General features: G+C 32.9%; 1 protein-coding gene across 1 annotated transcript in view; it reads left to right on the forward strand.

The window, feature by feature from the left end:
• Positions 1–13,004, forward strand: part of LOC112039593 (protein NUCLEAR FUSION DEFECTIVE 4) — a gene marked incomplete in the record, with an annotated part of 23,850 nt that extends 10,846 nt beyond the window's left edge. The window contains 1 exon segment of the mRNA XM_065779089.1: positions 11,675–13,004. Coding sequence (XP_065635161.1) covers positions 11,675–12,831 — 1,157 coding nt within the window.
• Positions 13,005–13,252: the final 248 nt, after the last annotated feature.

Below are 13,252 nucleotides of genomic sequence, written 5' to 3' on the forward strand. Positions count from 1 at the left end.
TAATGACCTAAATGATACATGAGAAGGCAGAATGGAGATGGGAATCGGCTCAGACCAGTTTACAAGAGCTGCCCATTAAACAAACAAATGTGTAGATACATTCCTTTTCTATGAACAAAAGAAAATTCAACATTTGAAAAGCAATTAGCAAAGTACAAATATCTTCAAAAATAGATCTGATACTCCAATGTGAGGCTACATCTGACTTTTTCAGTGGCTCAATGACATTCCAGGCATCTCCCTCAAAGATTATATTCTTAATCTTTCATTCATAGCACATCTCATGGCACACCAAGCTGCTCTCACTTCCCTAGCAGGGGATTTCCACTCTCAATTGCTCTGCCATGCCAACAAAAGGTTGCCAGTTGTATCTCTTCCGACAACTGAAACTGTGGTTTTCTCTTCACGGATTGCAGCATCAAAATTTAGCTTAATCTAGCTCATTGGAGGTGAGACCAGACCACATCTTTGGATGGCCTCTCATTTTGCTCCTTCCAAGCTTCTTTATGCTCCATGAAGAATTTAAAAATTTACCTGAAAAGATTAGTTGGATTACTTTTGGAACCCTCCACTCTAGCTTTATTTCTAGCCATTCATAAATGATCACAGAGAATGGTAGCATAAAGCTGGAAGTCTTTGACAGATTCTTCATTCAACCCCACATGGATTTTGGATTTAAAATAACCTTAATCCAATCCAAGATAGATAGAGAGGATAAGTTACCCATATAAAAGGCCATGGGGCTAGAAACCAAAGTTGAACAACCCAATCACACTGCAAAAACAAATGCTCAATAATTTCAAGGCGTTATACACAAATGCAATTCAAAGAAGAAATGAGAAATCGACGGTTAAGAACAAAATAAGTTGGAAGAATGTTCTAGCACATTTTCCACAAAAGTTTTTGAGTCTAGCATTTACTTTAAGCTTCCATAAATCCTTCAATATTTACTGAGCATGTGGGGTGGCTTGGAGAATTCAGCACACCTAATAGCATTATAAGCGGATTTCACTGAAAGCTCGCTTGAAGGAGTAAGACACCAGAATACTTGGTCATTCATGGTTTGATGAGATAGATGGATATTTAGGATTTTACTTACTGTGGGAGGTTCAAAATAGATTGAAAGTTTACCTTTATCCCATTGTTTGGTATCTTGATCAATTAGATATGCAACCAGAGTGACAACAATAGAAATACCGCTTCTTGCTTGGGGAATGAACCCTGGCTTGTTAGGGACCCACAGGTCTTCAAAGATCCAAGTGTTAAGGCCATTGCTAATTTTATGGCACAACCCTTACTAATAACCTTCCTGCACTCAAAGATACTTTGAGATGCCCAAGAAGCACCCTTTAGAATGGGCATTTTCATGAAGTTTTTGTTTCGAACATATTTCTTCTTGAAAGCCATCACCCACATTTTATCGCTGTTATTGACCACATCCCAAGTCATTTTGGCCACCAAAAGCTTTATTCATGTCTGCTGTTTTTTTAATGCCAAGTCCTTCAACATTTTTAGGTGTGCATATTGAATCCCAGCTTTTGAGACAACAACCTTTCTTATTGTCATCCATTGTACCCCGCCAAAATCTTCGATTAAGGGAATCAAGTTTTGAACAAACTTCATTTGGAGGATTAGGGACGAAGCTTGGTAAGATGGAATGGAAGAAGCCACAAATGAGATGAGTGTCACTTGACCTGCTTGAGAGAGTGTTTTCATTTTCCACCCTTGCAGCCTTTGCTTAACCTTCTCAATAATCTCTTTAGCTGCTGCTTTCTTGTCTTTGTCAAGGCTATTGGAATATCAAAATATTTCTCCTTCTTATTCAAAGCATTAATTCAATAGAAATTGCTAGTTGAGATTTCAGATAATGAGGAGTATTTCTGCTATAAATTATAATAGATTTAAAGAACTTTATCTTCTGCCCCAACCAACTTGAAAAAACATCCAGAAAAAATTATATCCTTTCTAAATTTTCCCTATTAGCTTGAGCAAAAAATAAAAAGATCATCTGCAAATTGCAGATGAGTAATAGGAGTTAGATCTCTAGCTAGCTTAAAATCCTTTATACCATTACACAAGGCTTCCCTCTCAATCAATCGAGCCAAAACCTCCTCTGCTAATACAAAAAGGAAGGAGAAAGAGGATCACCCTGCCTCACCCCTCTTTGAGGCCTAACGAACCCAAATGGACTTCCATTTATAAGGATGGAGAAGGATGTTGTAGAAACACATTGCATAACCCATTGTATCCAAGTATCAAGGAACCCAAAACAGTGGAGGACTTTCTCAATAAAGCCCCATTCCAGGTGGTCATACGCCTTTTCCATATCTATTTTTAAAGCCATCCAGCATGTTTTACCTTTCTTCTTCTTCATTGCATGGAGAATTTCTTGAGCCAAGAAGGTGTTTTCTTGGATTTTACCACCAAGAATGAAGGCTGTCTACAATGGAGAAATCAACTTGTTAAGGACTTGTTTGAGCCTATTAGTGAGGAGTTTAGAGATGATTTTATAAAGCACATTGAAGAGGCTAATCGGCCTAAATTGGTTTGTTGAAGCTACATTGTTGCCCTTAGGAATAAGAGAAATAAAGGAGTGATTGATTCTTTTAACATGTATCCTCTTCTAAAAAAACTAGTAATTGCTTCAATGACCTCTCCTTCTATGATATTCCAATAGAACTTGAAAAATGGGCCGACATTCCATCTGGTCCAGGAGCCTTATTGGAACCCAAGCTAAAAGCCACATTTTAATCTCATCCACTGATTGAGTATGTGATTTGTGGGTGAAATATAAAAATGGTAGATTTGCTAAAGGTATGATGGTTGGTTGCAAGGTAGCTTAACAAATTTGGAAGCCTATGGTGATATATTTAAATGGAGTCTTTTTGTTATCATTTAAATAATATTTAACTAGTATTTATTATCATATTTTTTTTATAACAAAATCCATTCTTTTTATTTTTAATATTCTCTTTTATTTTGAAAAAATGCTAAAGCTATAACAAATTTTGCTAAAAAAGCTTACAAACGATGTAATAATGAATGAAATTAGTGACACTTCAAGAAAATAATAAACAAGTATTTGAATAAATGATGTTAGGAATATTATAAATTTTAAAACATGAGGATTACAAAGATGTATCATCATCACAAAAAGTAATTCAAAAAATGTATTTAATGGGTTGTTGACGTTCACATATCATATTAATTGTCACATCAATTTGTAAATGTTTTCAAGTAAAATTCACCGCACACTCTTGGTGCGGTGGTCACTCTACACTTAGATTATGTTAGAGTAGAAATTCTATCTTGTATATAAAAAAAAAAAAAGTAATTAATATATTTTCTAGCATTTTCCTATATGAATTATTTCTTGCGACTAGTGACACATATTTGTAAGATTCATATATTTAAATTTGTATTATCTCTAGTATTATTCAATTCTTTGGGACTTCTTAAAAGTATATAAAAATGTATAACTAATTTTTTTCCAATATCTCCAAAAAAATATATCAATTTTTGTCCCAAAATTTGGGGCCTTCCTCTAGTAGGGGCCCTAGGCGATGGCCTAAGTGACCTAGGCCTAGGGCCGACCCTGATTGGTAGTGATTTGTGAATTGTTGTTGTGAAGGGGGAATTAATGTGCCGAAGAGATAAAAACATTTATTAATTTATTTTTTAGGGAAAAAAAAGATTATGTATAAAATTATAAAGAGAATGGAGAAATGAATAGAGAATCTAATGCAAATTATGCAATGCATGTGTTAGAGCATCTCTAACAGGGCTTTCCATCTCTAAAATTTGGAGAAAATAGCCACTATTCAAACCAAAAATGAAGTCCAACAGCCTAAGAGGCTGTTTGGCTTCAAAAATTTCATCACTCAATTTTCGTCACTCAATTTTCATAACTCATCACTCATCACTCATCACTCATAACTCATCACTCGTCACCCATCACTCTAAATACCACACCCGTTTGGCACCATCACTCAATTTCCATCATTCAATATTTTTCACACTATTTTTGGGTCCCATACCTGTCATTTGTTTAGAAAAAAATTGTTTTGTGGGCCCACAATTTTTTCTGTTCTCATTTCCCCTGCTTCACCCCTGTTACTTTCCCAAAACACAGACCCGAACCCAACTTCAACCACAATAACAAAAACAGCAACAGCAACAGCAACAACAACAACAACAACAACAACGACAAAATGTGGCCAATCAGGAAAAAAGAAAAAAAAAGAAACCCAGAAACTCGAACCCAGTGAAAAAAAAAAAAAGGAAGAACTGAAGACCGAACCCAGTGAAAGAAGAAGAAGAAGAAAAAAAAAAGAATGGAAACCCAGTGAAAAGGAAAGAAAAGAAGAAGAAAAAAAAAAAAAAAAAGAACCAAGCCAGAAACCAAACCCAAAAACCAACGTGAAAAGAAAAGAAAAGAAAGGAGAATAGAAAAGAAAAGAAGAAAAAAAAAAGAACCAACCCCAGAAAGTGAAAAGAGAAGAAAAGAAGAAAAAAAAAAAAAAAAAAGAACCAAGCTCAAAAAGTGAAAAGAAAAGAAAAGAAGAAGAAGAAGAGGAGCAGAGCTGTGTCCCAGACCACGTGAAAGACAAAAAGAAGAGAAAAGAAAAAAAGAGAAAAGGAGATAAAGAGGAAGCAAAAGTCAGATGGTGGGATCAGGTTTGTAATGGTATTTACAATTTTGCCATTGAGAATTGAGAATTGAAAACTGAAAACAGCCAAAAGTTGTTTTCAGTTTCCATAACTCATAACTCAAAAAGTAGAGAATTGAGTATTGGAAACAGAGTTATGAAAATAGAGTATTGGTGCTGGCAAACGAGTATTTTGCTATGGGTCTCACCATTTTTGAGAATTGAGTTATGAAAACTGAGAATTGAGTCATGAGAATTGGCCATCCAAACAGCCTCTAACTATCTCTAAATTTTTTTTTTTTTAGAGTTGCTACAGTAGCTCTCCAGGCCTGGAGAGCACTGTAGCAATCACTGTAGCAACTCTAAACAATATTCTCCCTTAAAATAATACATGGTTGACCTTTCTCTTTCTTCATCACTCTCTTTCTCTCTTCTTTATCTCAACGGCTACAAAACACAAAATACAATCCAAACACGAAAACAATTTTTCTCATTAACCAAATGAAATCAGAAAAAAAAAAAAGAAAAAAAAAAGAAGAAGAAGAGAGAGAGACCTATTCATGAGCAAAAGAATTAATTCAATCTCAATAATCACAACCGATTAACATTTCTAATTTTCACTCAACAATCACAACGGTAACAACAAAACTATTCTTGATCTTTTCTCTCAAACATCTCTAAACTCAGTCTCAATCAAAATACAAACTCAAATCACAATTTTAAAACTAATCAAATTAGAACCAAAAAAAGAAAAAAAGAAAAAAAGAAAAAAGCAAAGTTGACCCATCTGAGCCTCGGTGGGGAGAAGGATATGCGGTGGTGGGAGAAGGACAAGCAAACGATCTTCATGTGTGAGAGAGAGCTCCAGCCGAAGTGCTGCTAGAGAAGAAAAGAAAAAAAGAAAAGTGCTCCTAGAGCTCCAGCCGAAGTGCTGCCAGAGAAGAAAAGAAAAAAAGAGCTCCAGAGAAAGTTCTAGAGAAGATAGAGACAAGGGAAAGGTGTGGAGAAGAAAAAAAGAGGAAAAAAGAAAAGAAAAGAAACGTGTGGAGGAAAAAAAGAGATAAGGGAAAAATAAAAAATCCTAATTGAAAAATACTACCATAATATTTGTACAATATTTTCACAATAAATTTTAAGTAACAGATTGTTATTAGTTAATATTGACGAGTAAAAAAATAATTTCAGTGGTGGGTTCAAATTAGAACTAGTAATAACTTTTCACATAAATTTTGTTGTGAAAGTATTGCGTAAAATATTGTGAACATATCACTTCTCATTGAAAAATATAGTTGTTAAAAAAATAAATAATGATTAAAAAAAGATAAACAATGAATAAAGAAATAATATTTAAATGAGATAGAGAGTCTGTTGGAAAGTGTATTTGAAAAAGTGGGTAAGTAAAAACTAAATGTCACTGTTCATTCTCCAAACAAGCAAAAATTAGGCAAAAATTTGGAGAGATTGCTGGAGATGCTCTTAATAAGTTAGTTAAAAAAAGAAAAAAGGAAGAATTTTAAGGTCAATTTGAATTAAACTCAATTGAGCCTTGTGTGAATGCTCTAAGTCAATCTTTGAGAAAGAAAATGATGATCAGAAAACCTAAATTAGGGAATTGGAGGAGGGTCATAGGCTGAGCAGTGGCATAAGTGTGTTGAGAGCAACTTCTTTGATAGGGTTCTTAAACAATTTTTGTTTACTTTTATTTTTAATTCAGTATTAGAATTCTAAATTATCTAAATGGATGGGATTTTAGTCGGATTATGTATGAGTGTGGTACTTTTAATTCTTCTATATATATGAAGAACAAAACTGATGCAGCAATATTTATTAGTCAGTGTAAAAAGGGTTTTTACATTGATTTATTATTATTATTTTGATCAATACATTGAATTTTTTATAGAATCTAATCCCAAAAGAGAAATGATATGTTTACAACAATTTTACAACATTTTTACTACAAATTCTAAGTGGTAGGTTATTACTGGTTGTTATTGTTGGGGTAAAAAAGTAATCTTAGTGTTAGTTTCAAATTTGAACCAATAACAACTAACCACCTGTGATTTGTTGTAAAAATGTTGTAAAATTGTTGTAAACGTAGCATCTCCCATCTCAAAATAAATGTGTTATTGGCATACCTTTTATTCATCCACATCTTTTGTTGATATTGTCAAATTTTAAATTTAAATTGAAAGATTTTTCATCTAAATATAAAAATACCGTAAATAGAAAATACAAAAAATTTCAAATAAGATTACAACTTAAAAAGATTCCACAATGGAGGTGTAAGGGGCACATTGGAGAGGGAAGAGGCAATAATTTTTCCCATCATACTCAATCTTAAAAGAGTATGGGGTATAAGAAGAAAATATAATCAAACAATGGATTTGTAAAAAATCAAATCCAATAAAAAGATATTAAATAAGGTTATAACCTTGTGCTACAACCTTACTCAATAAAATAAATATTACTACATATTTTGAAAATTTAATTGTTGAATTGCATGTTCTTTACACTCTTAATACACATGTTAAGTTTTGCGTCAATTGTATGTTATTTATTATATAATCTATAACCTTATATTTTATGCATAATTTTAAATTACAAAAACTTGCAATTTAAACAATTTATCAACGAAATAGCTATCGATCTTTAATTTTTTTTTTTTAAAAATTTTGCAAGTGTGGGGTATATAAGAAGAAGATGTAATGTAACGGTGGATTTGTCAAAATTCAAATCTAATAAAAAAAATATTTAGTAAGATTGTAAGTTAAAATTATAACTAATTTTGTAGCTAAATTTTATAATTATGGTAATTGATGTGAGAGAGAAATTATTTTGGTGCCATGAAAAAAGATAAAGCCACAGGTACCCCTAATAATGGAATGTTCAATGTTGTGAAGGGACCAATTGGGTTGGGTTCATACTTCATATTAAAGAAAAACGTGCGAAGGATGATATTAATAATTGCTATGGACCCTAAAAAGTATTGTCTGTCTGTGATTCGAAATGACACAGGTCCAATGCAATTTTCCTTTTTTTTGCTGAATAGATCCAATGCAATTATACTTTGAGAAATGTTTTTAGGAGTACATCTTAGACATGGAGCTTATGTGAATCATAAAGAATGACGCACCGATGAACCTAAAAGGAAGCATACCCAAGACATTAGTTTAACTATATATGAGGAGATTAAATTAAAGGCCATATAATTTTCTTTTTTCTTTTTTTTTTTTTTAAATTTTTTGGTAAAGCAGTTCATATAAATTTTTGAGGAAAAAAAAATCAAATAGTTGTAAATTAACTTACATAAAAAAAAAAAAAAAACACTTAATGAGCTGTTGCACTAAAATCTTATTCTCTCTCCCTTGTATGTGCCACGTCAGCTGAAATCGTTTTCAAAACAAGAGTTTATAATTTCACAATTATAATTAAAAATGTGTGTTGAAAATATGATTTTACAAAGTGTGTGAATGAGAGTGTGCAAATAAAAGTGTGAAACACCTGTGAGCATCCATATTATTCTTTGTAAAATAGGAAACACTTCACATTTTGCCCAACAAACCTCCAAAACTTTCTTCTCAAAAAAAAAAAAAAAAAAAAAACCCAAAAGCTTTCACATCAATCTCTCTGTATAATTGTGTAAAATCTATTCACAAATCACAACTACCATAGCCATATAAATTTACACTAAGATTATTTATTTTGCAATTAATTCTTTTATCATTTTTTTTACTTATTTCGAGGACGAAGGAAGAAAGTGGAGGATAGTTTTTGTATGAGAAATAATTAAAAAAGTTAAGAAATTTTTTTAATAAAATAGAATTTAAATTAGATAATCCAAATGGATATTTTGAAAAATACTTATGTAAAATTAAAAAAAAAAAAGAGAAGAAAAGTTTTTATGTTAAAATAAAATTTTGCCTATTGTGAAATAATGTATTATTTTATTCTCCATGTCCATACTCCATTTACTTTGGAGTTTGGACAAAGCACATTTTTTCTTATTTTATTTGCTGATTGGACCGTTCGAGCATGGAGAGGACATTAATGATTAATCAGTTTTTTTTAGAGACATTAATCAGCTGATTACCTATACCAATAATTAATACCATATACTATTAAACAATTATTATTATTACAAGTTTACAACCCAAAAAACACAAAGCACTAGTTTTAAAGAATATCTTTCCCAAAAAAAAAAGGTTTTATAGAAGAGAATTTGCAGGTTTCTCAACCAAAAAAAATATTTAAATAAATAAAAGAATTTGCAGAGAGAGAGAGAGAGAGAGATGGAGATGAATAGGCATAGGCTGGGACTGAGCACGAGATGGATAGCAACGGTGGCGAGCATATGGATCCAGTGCAGCTGCGGTTCATCCTACACCTTCTCTATCTACTCCTCCGTCCTCAAATCAACCCAAAACTACGACCAATCAACGCTCGACACCGTCTCCGTCTTCAAAGACATAGGTGCCAACGCCGGCGTCCTATCGGGCCTCCTCTACTCCTCCGTCACGCTCAATTCCTCCACCTTCCTCGGACCCTGGGTGGTCCACGTGGCGGGTGCGATCCAGTGCTTTCTGGGCTATTTTCTGATGTGGGCCTCCGTCGTCGGATTGATCCACCAGCCTCCGGTGCCGTTGATGTGCCTTTTCATGTTTCTCGCAGCTCATTCTCAGACTTTTTTCAACACCGCCAACGTTGTCAGTGGCTTAGAAAACTTTCCGAATTATGGTGGGACCATCGTTGGAATCATGAAGGTACGGTAGTTACGCGTGTCTCTTTGTCTTTCTTCAATATTCACTTCCATCATCGGAGGAGCTCCTACAAAAATATCGTTGTTACTGTTTTTTACTATGTTTCCCAGTTTAACTTTTTACTGAAAACTTTTTATTAAAATCGAGTTATCAAAATATGATTTCACAATAATCTTCATTTTTTTTTTAAAACTATGTAGCCAAATAGTCCCTATGTAGCAAAATATCATTATTTTGAATATTTTTAAGTACAAATCAGCATACTAATATCAAGTTTCTGTGCAAAATTATCAAAAAAATTTAAGTAACTAAATATTCATGCAGAACTTGACACCAGCAATGTCGATTTCCAAAATAAGGTATTTTCCTACCTAGTTTGAAAATGATGCTGGCTACATGATTCAAAAATTAAGGCTAAAGAGTTATTTTTCCATTCACAATTTTACAATTATAATTGAAATTGTGCTTTTAAAATACGATTTCACAAACTGGCAGTGTGTAACAAGTTGTATGCAACAATAGTTAGTGTTATATATGATTCTCAAATATCTTCTTTGGATTTTTATTGCTACTAGTTGCATTTGTCAATTTTTTAATTGATTGAAAAAACTATTTCAAATTAGGGTTTGGTTTATCTCTAGTATTTTTTTAACTGAAATCTTCTTTTGTTTTAAGGTGAAATTATCAAATCACTCACTAACTCTAATTTAAATAAAAATTAGAGATTAAAACTCACTATTATTTGCTATTGTAAAAGACACTGCCAATTAAAAAGTGTACAGGAAAAAGGCAAACCCTTCAAATAATTGGGACATTATTGAACGCAATAATAAGACAGAACACTGTACTTTTTTCTAGAAAACTTAGTCAGAATTAGGCAACTGTTGAGTAAAGTTCAGGACAAGTGTACGCAAAGCTGACTAATGGAAAGAAGTAATGCTTTTCTTTGCTTTGATCTTGACGATTCCCAGTACTTGGTGCGTGATCAATTGAAAGAAGTAATAAACCACACAACAAATTGATGCATGATGTTGTATAAATCACAAGTTGCTACTGTAATAAATACTGAAGTTAGTTAAATCTGCAACATTATTGAATAAGTAACACCTTTAGGTGAGAGATTAAATCATAAAAATTGAGATTTCAACAATCATCAAACATAATTCACTTATTATGTTGGTGGAAGTAAAATAAAATTTAGAACTTTCGTTGGTGAAAACATTTAGAAATTTCCTCTTGCTTGTGAATCTTGGAGAAGAGAAAAAATGGGAATCTTGGAAAAGTTACCTCTTTGGCCCACTACGCATCACCTAACCAAAGTATAATTTGGAAGGGAATTTTCAATAGATATATACAAAAGCTGAAACCAAGCTCATTGAAAATAGACCGATTTTAGGCACAATAAAACTTTTCACATTATGACAAAATTAGAGGCATATCACTTTTACTTTTGTTTTTTTGGGTAAACACATATCACTCTTACACACTCTCATCATTGATACTATTTTTATGAGTATCGATAACAGTATGACTATTTTTATGAGTATCAATAACTGTATGACACTTAAACAGTTGTAAAAAAAACTTTGTGAAAATCTTTTGTACTTAATGGCTTTTATTCTTCTTCTTTTAAGTTTACATAGGTTTGCAGCATTAGCTTGGGTGAGATATTTTATTGGGGCTTGTTTCTCCTCATGAAACTTAAATGACCAAAATTTATTTTCTTTTTTTCCTTTATCTTGTGAACCAAACGACTATGTAAGGTATATTGTGCCAAAAATGGATTTTGGTCGTTTTCTTTGGAAAATTGGATAATAAGTTAAAATATCTCATGTTTGAGCTCAGCTCTAAGTTCTGTGCCATTTGGCTCTCATGACATTTGGTATAACTGCATTTCATATTATGTATAGGTATCCTGTTTTGAATGTCAAGAGAATGACATACTTTTCATCTTGCCTAGTCACTTTGTTCTGACTTTTGACTCAAATTGTGTTTGTAACAATTCTGAATTAAAATTATTAAATTCTCCTTGTGAAGTCATTGATGAACAAAATATGCTGCTATTGGTTCATGAAACCTTTAATGCTTTAAAAATGAATGGTTAAATCTATGAGGTCCATTTTATACAAGTTCCTTAAGCTAGTTATATTATATCTTTCTATCAATGCTCTTGTTTTATGCATGGTATAGAATCATGAAAAATGTGTCATACTACATTCTTTCATGGACAGGGCTTTCTCGGTATCAGTGGAGCAATACTAATCCAAATGTATGACACACTATGCAAGGGCGAACCAAGCACATACCTTCTGATGCTTGCTTTGTTGCCTACACTTGTCTCTCTTGTGCTTATGTTTTTGGTGAGAATTTATGAAGCAACCACAGCTGATGACAAAAAGCACTTAAATGGTTTCTCTGCAGTAGCTCTAAGCATTGCTGGTTATCTCATGATTCTTATAATTTTGGAAAACATATTCACTTTGCCATTATGGGCACGCATTTCTACATTCATTCTTCTTCTGATTCTAGTTGTATCACCTCTTGGAATTGCAATCAAGGCCCTGAGGGATGACTCAAATAGATCATTACAAAAATATTCAATTGAGACTAATCTTTTAACAGACAATGCTGAGCAAATCACATCCCCTAAATTTTCTACAGCAGAGGATCCTATAGAGTATCATCAATTGGCAAGTGGTGACAGCAAAGTCAAGGGAACTTCTGATGACAAAATGCTTCTTAATGAAGAACAGTTGAATCTTTTGCAGGCCATGCGTACTGTAAATTTCTGGATGTTGTTTATTGCCATGATATGTGGAATGGGCTCTGGGCTGGCTACGATTAATAACATGAGCCAAATAGGGGAATCTCTAAATTACACAACTACAGAAATAAATAGCTTGGTTTCTTTATGGAGTATCTGGAATTTTCTTGGCCGTTTTGGAGCTGGATATGTATCAGATTATTTTCTGCACACCAGAGGTTGGGCAAGGCCATTGCTGATGGCTTTTACTCTTGCCACAATGACTGCTGGTCACATAGTTATTGCATCTGGTTTTCCCGGAAATTTGTATGTTGGTTCAATCCTAGTGGGAATTTGTTATGGTTCTCAGTGGTCATTAATGCCCACCATCTCTTCTGAAATATATGGTGTTAGGCACATGGGTACTATTTTCAACACTATTGCCATAGCAAGTCCTGTGGGATCTTATATTTTCTCTGTGAGAGTAATTGGTTATTTTTATGACAAGGAAGCATCTGGTGAAGATGACTCATGTTCTGGTACTCACTGCTTTAGGTTATCTTTTTTTATTATGGCCTCTGTGGCTTTTTTGGGGTTCATTGTTGCTGTTGCATTGTTTTTTCGGACTAAGAGATTCTATCAGCTAGTTGTGCTTAGAAGGTTAAGGCATGCTTTAAAATGATGAGGAGTAAATATGAGAACTTTGTGTATGGTGAAAAGGGAATATTAGCTGTGGCCATAACCTTTGTGATTTTTTCTGGGTGTTATATATGTGGTGGTTTATTTGATATTGGGTGAAATGGTATCTGTTTGTATGATAAAAGGAAAGTATATGGAAGAACTTTTATAGTTGTAGTTTGTCATCTTATTGATATTTATTGTAGTTTCACATCATTCATCATCTTTTTAAAAAGTGGTCAAATTGTTACACCCACTGAATGATTTGTCTAGGACAAACTTATTCTTTTCTTTTATCATAAGACTTTACATAAGAGGGCTTCTAAATAAAGTAAATTCTCAACATAGAAATCACCAGCAATCACTGAAATCCTATAAAAAAAATCGTGTCAGAGAACAGTCTAGAATTGCAACATGCATGAAGT

This window comes from Quercus suber, unplaced genomic scaffold (assembly GCF_002906115.3).
Source record: "Quercus suber isolate HL8 unplaced genomic scaffold, Cork oak 2.0 scaffold_198, whole genome shotgun sequence".
NCBI lineage: Eukaryota > Viridiplantae > Streptophyta > Magnoliopsida > Fagales > Fagaceae > Quercus > Quercus suber.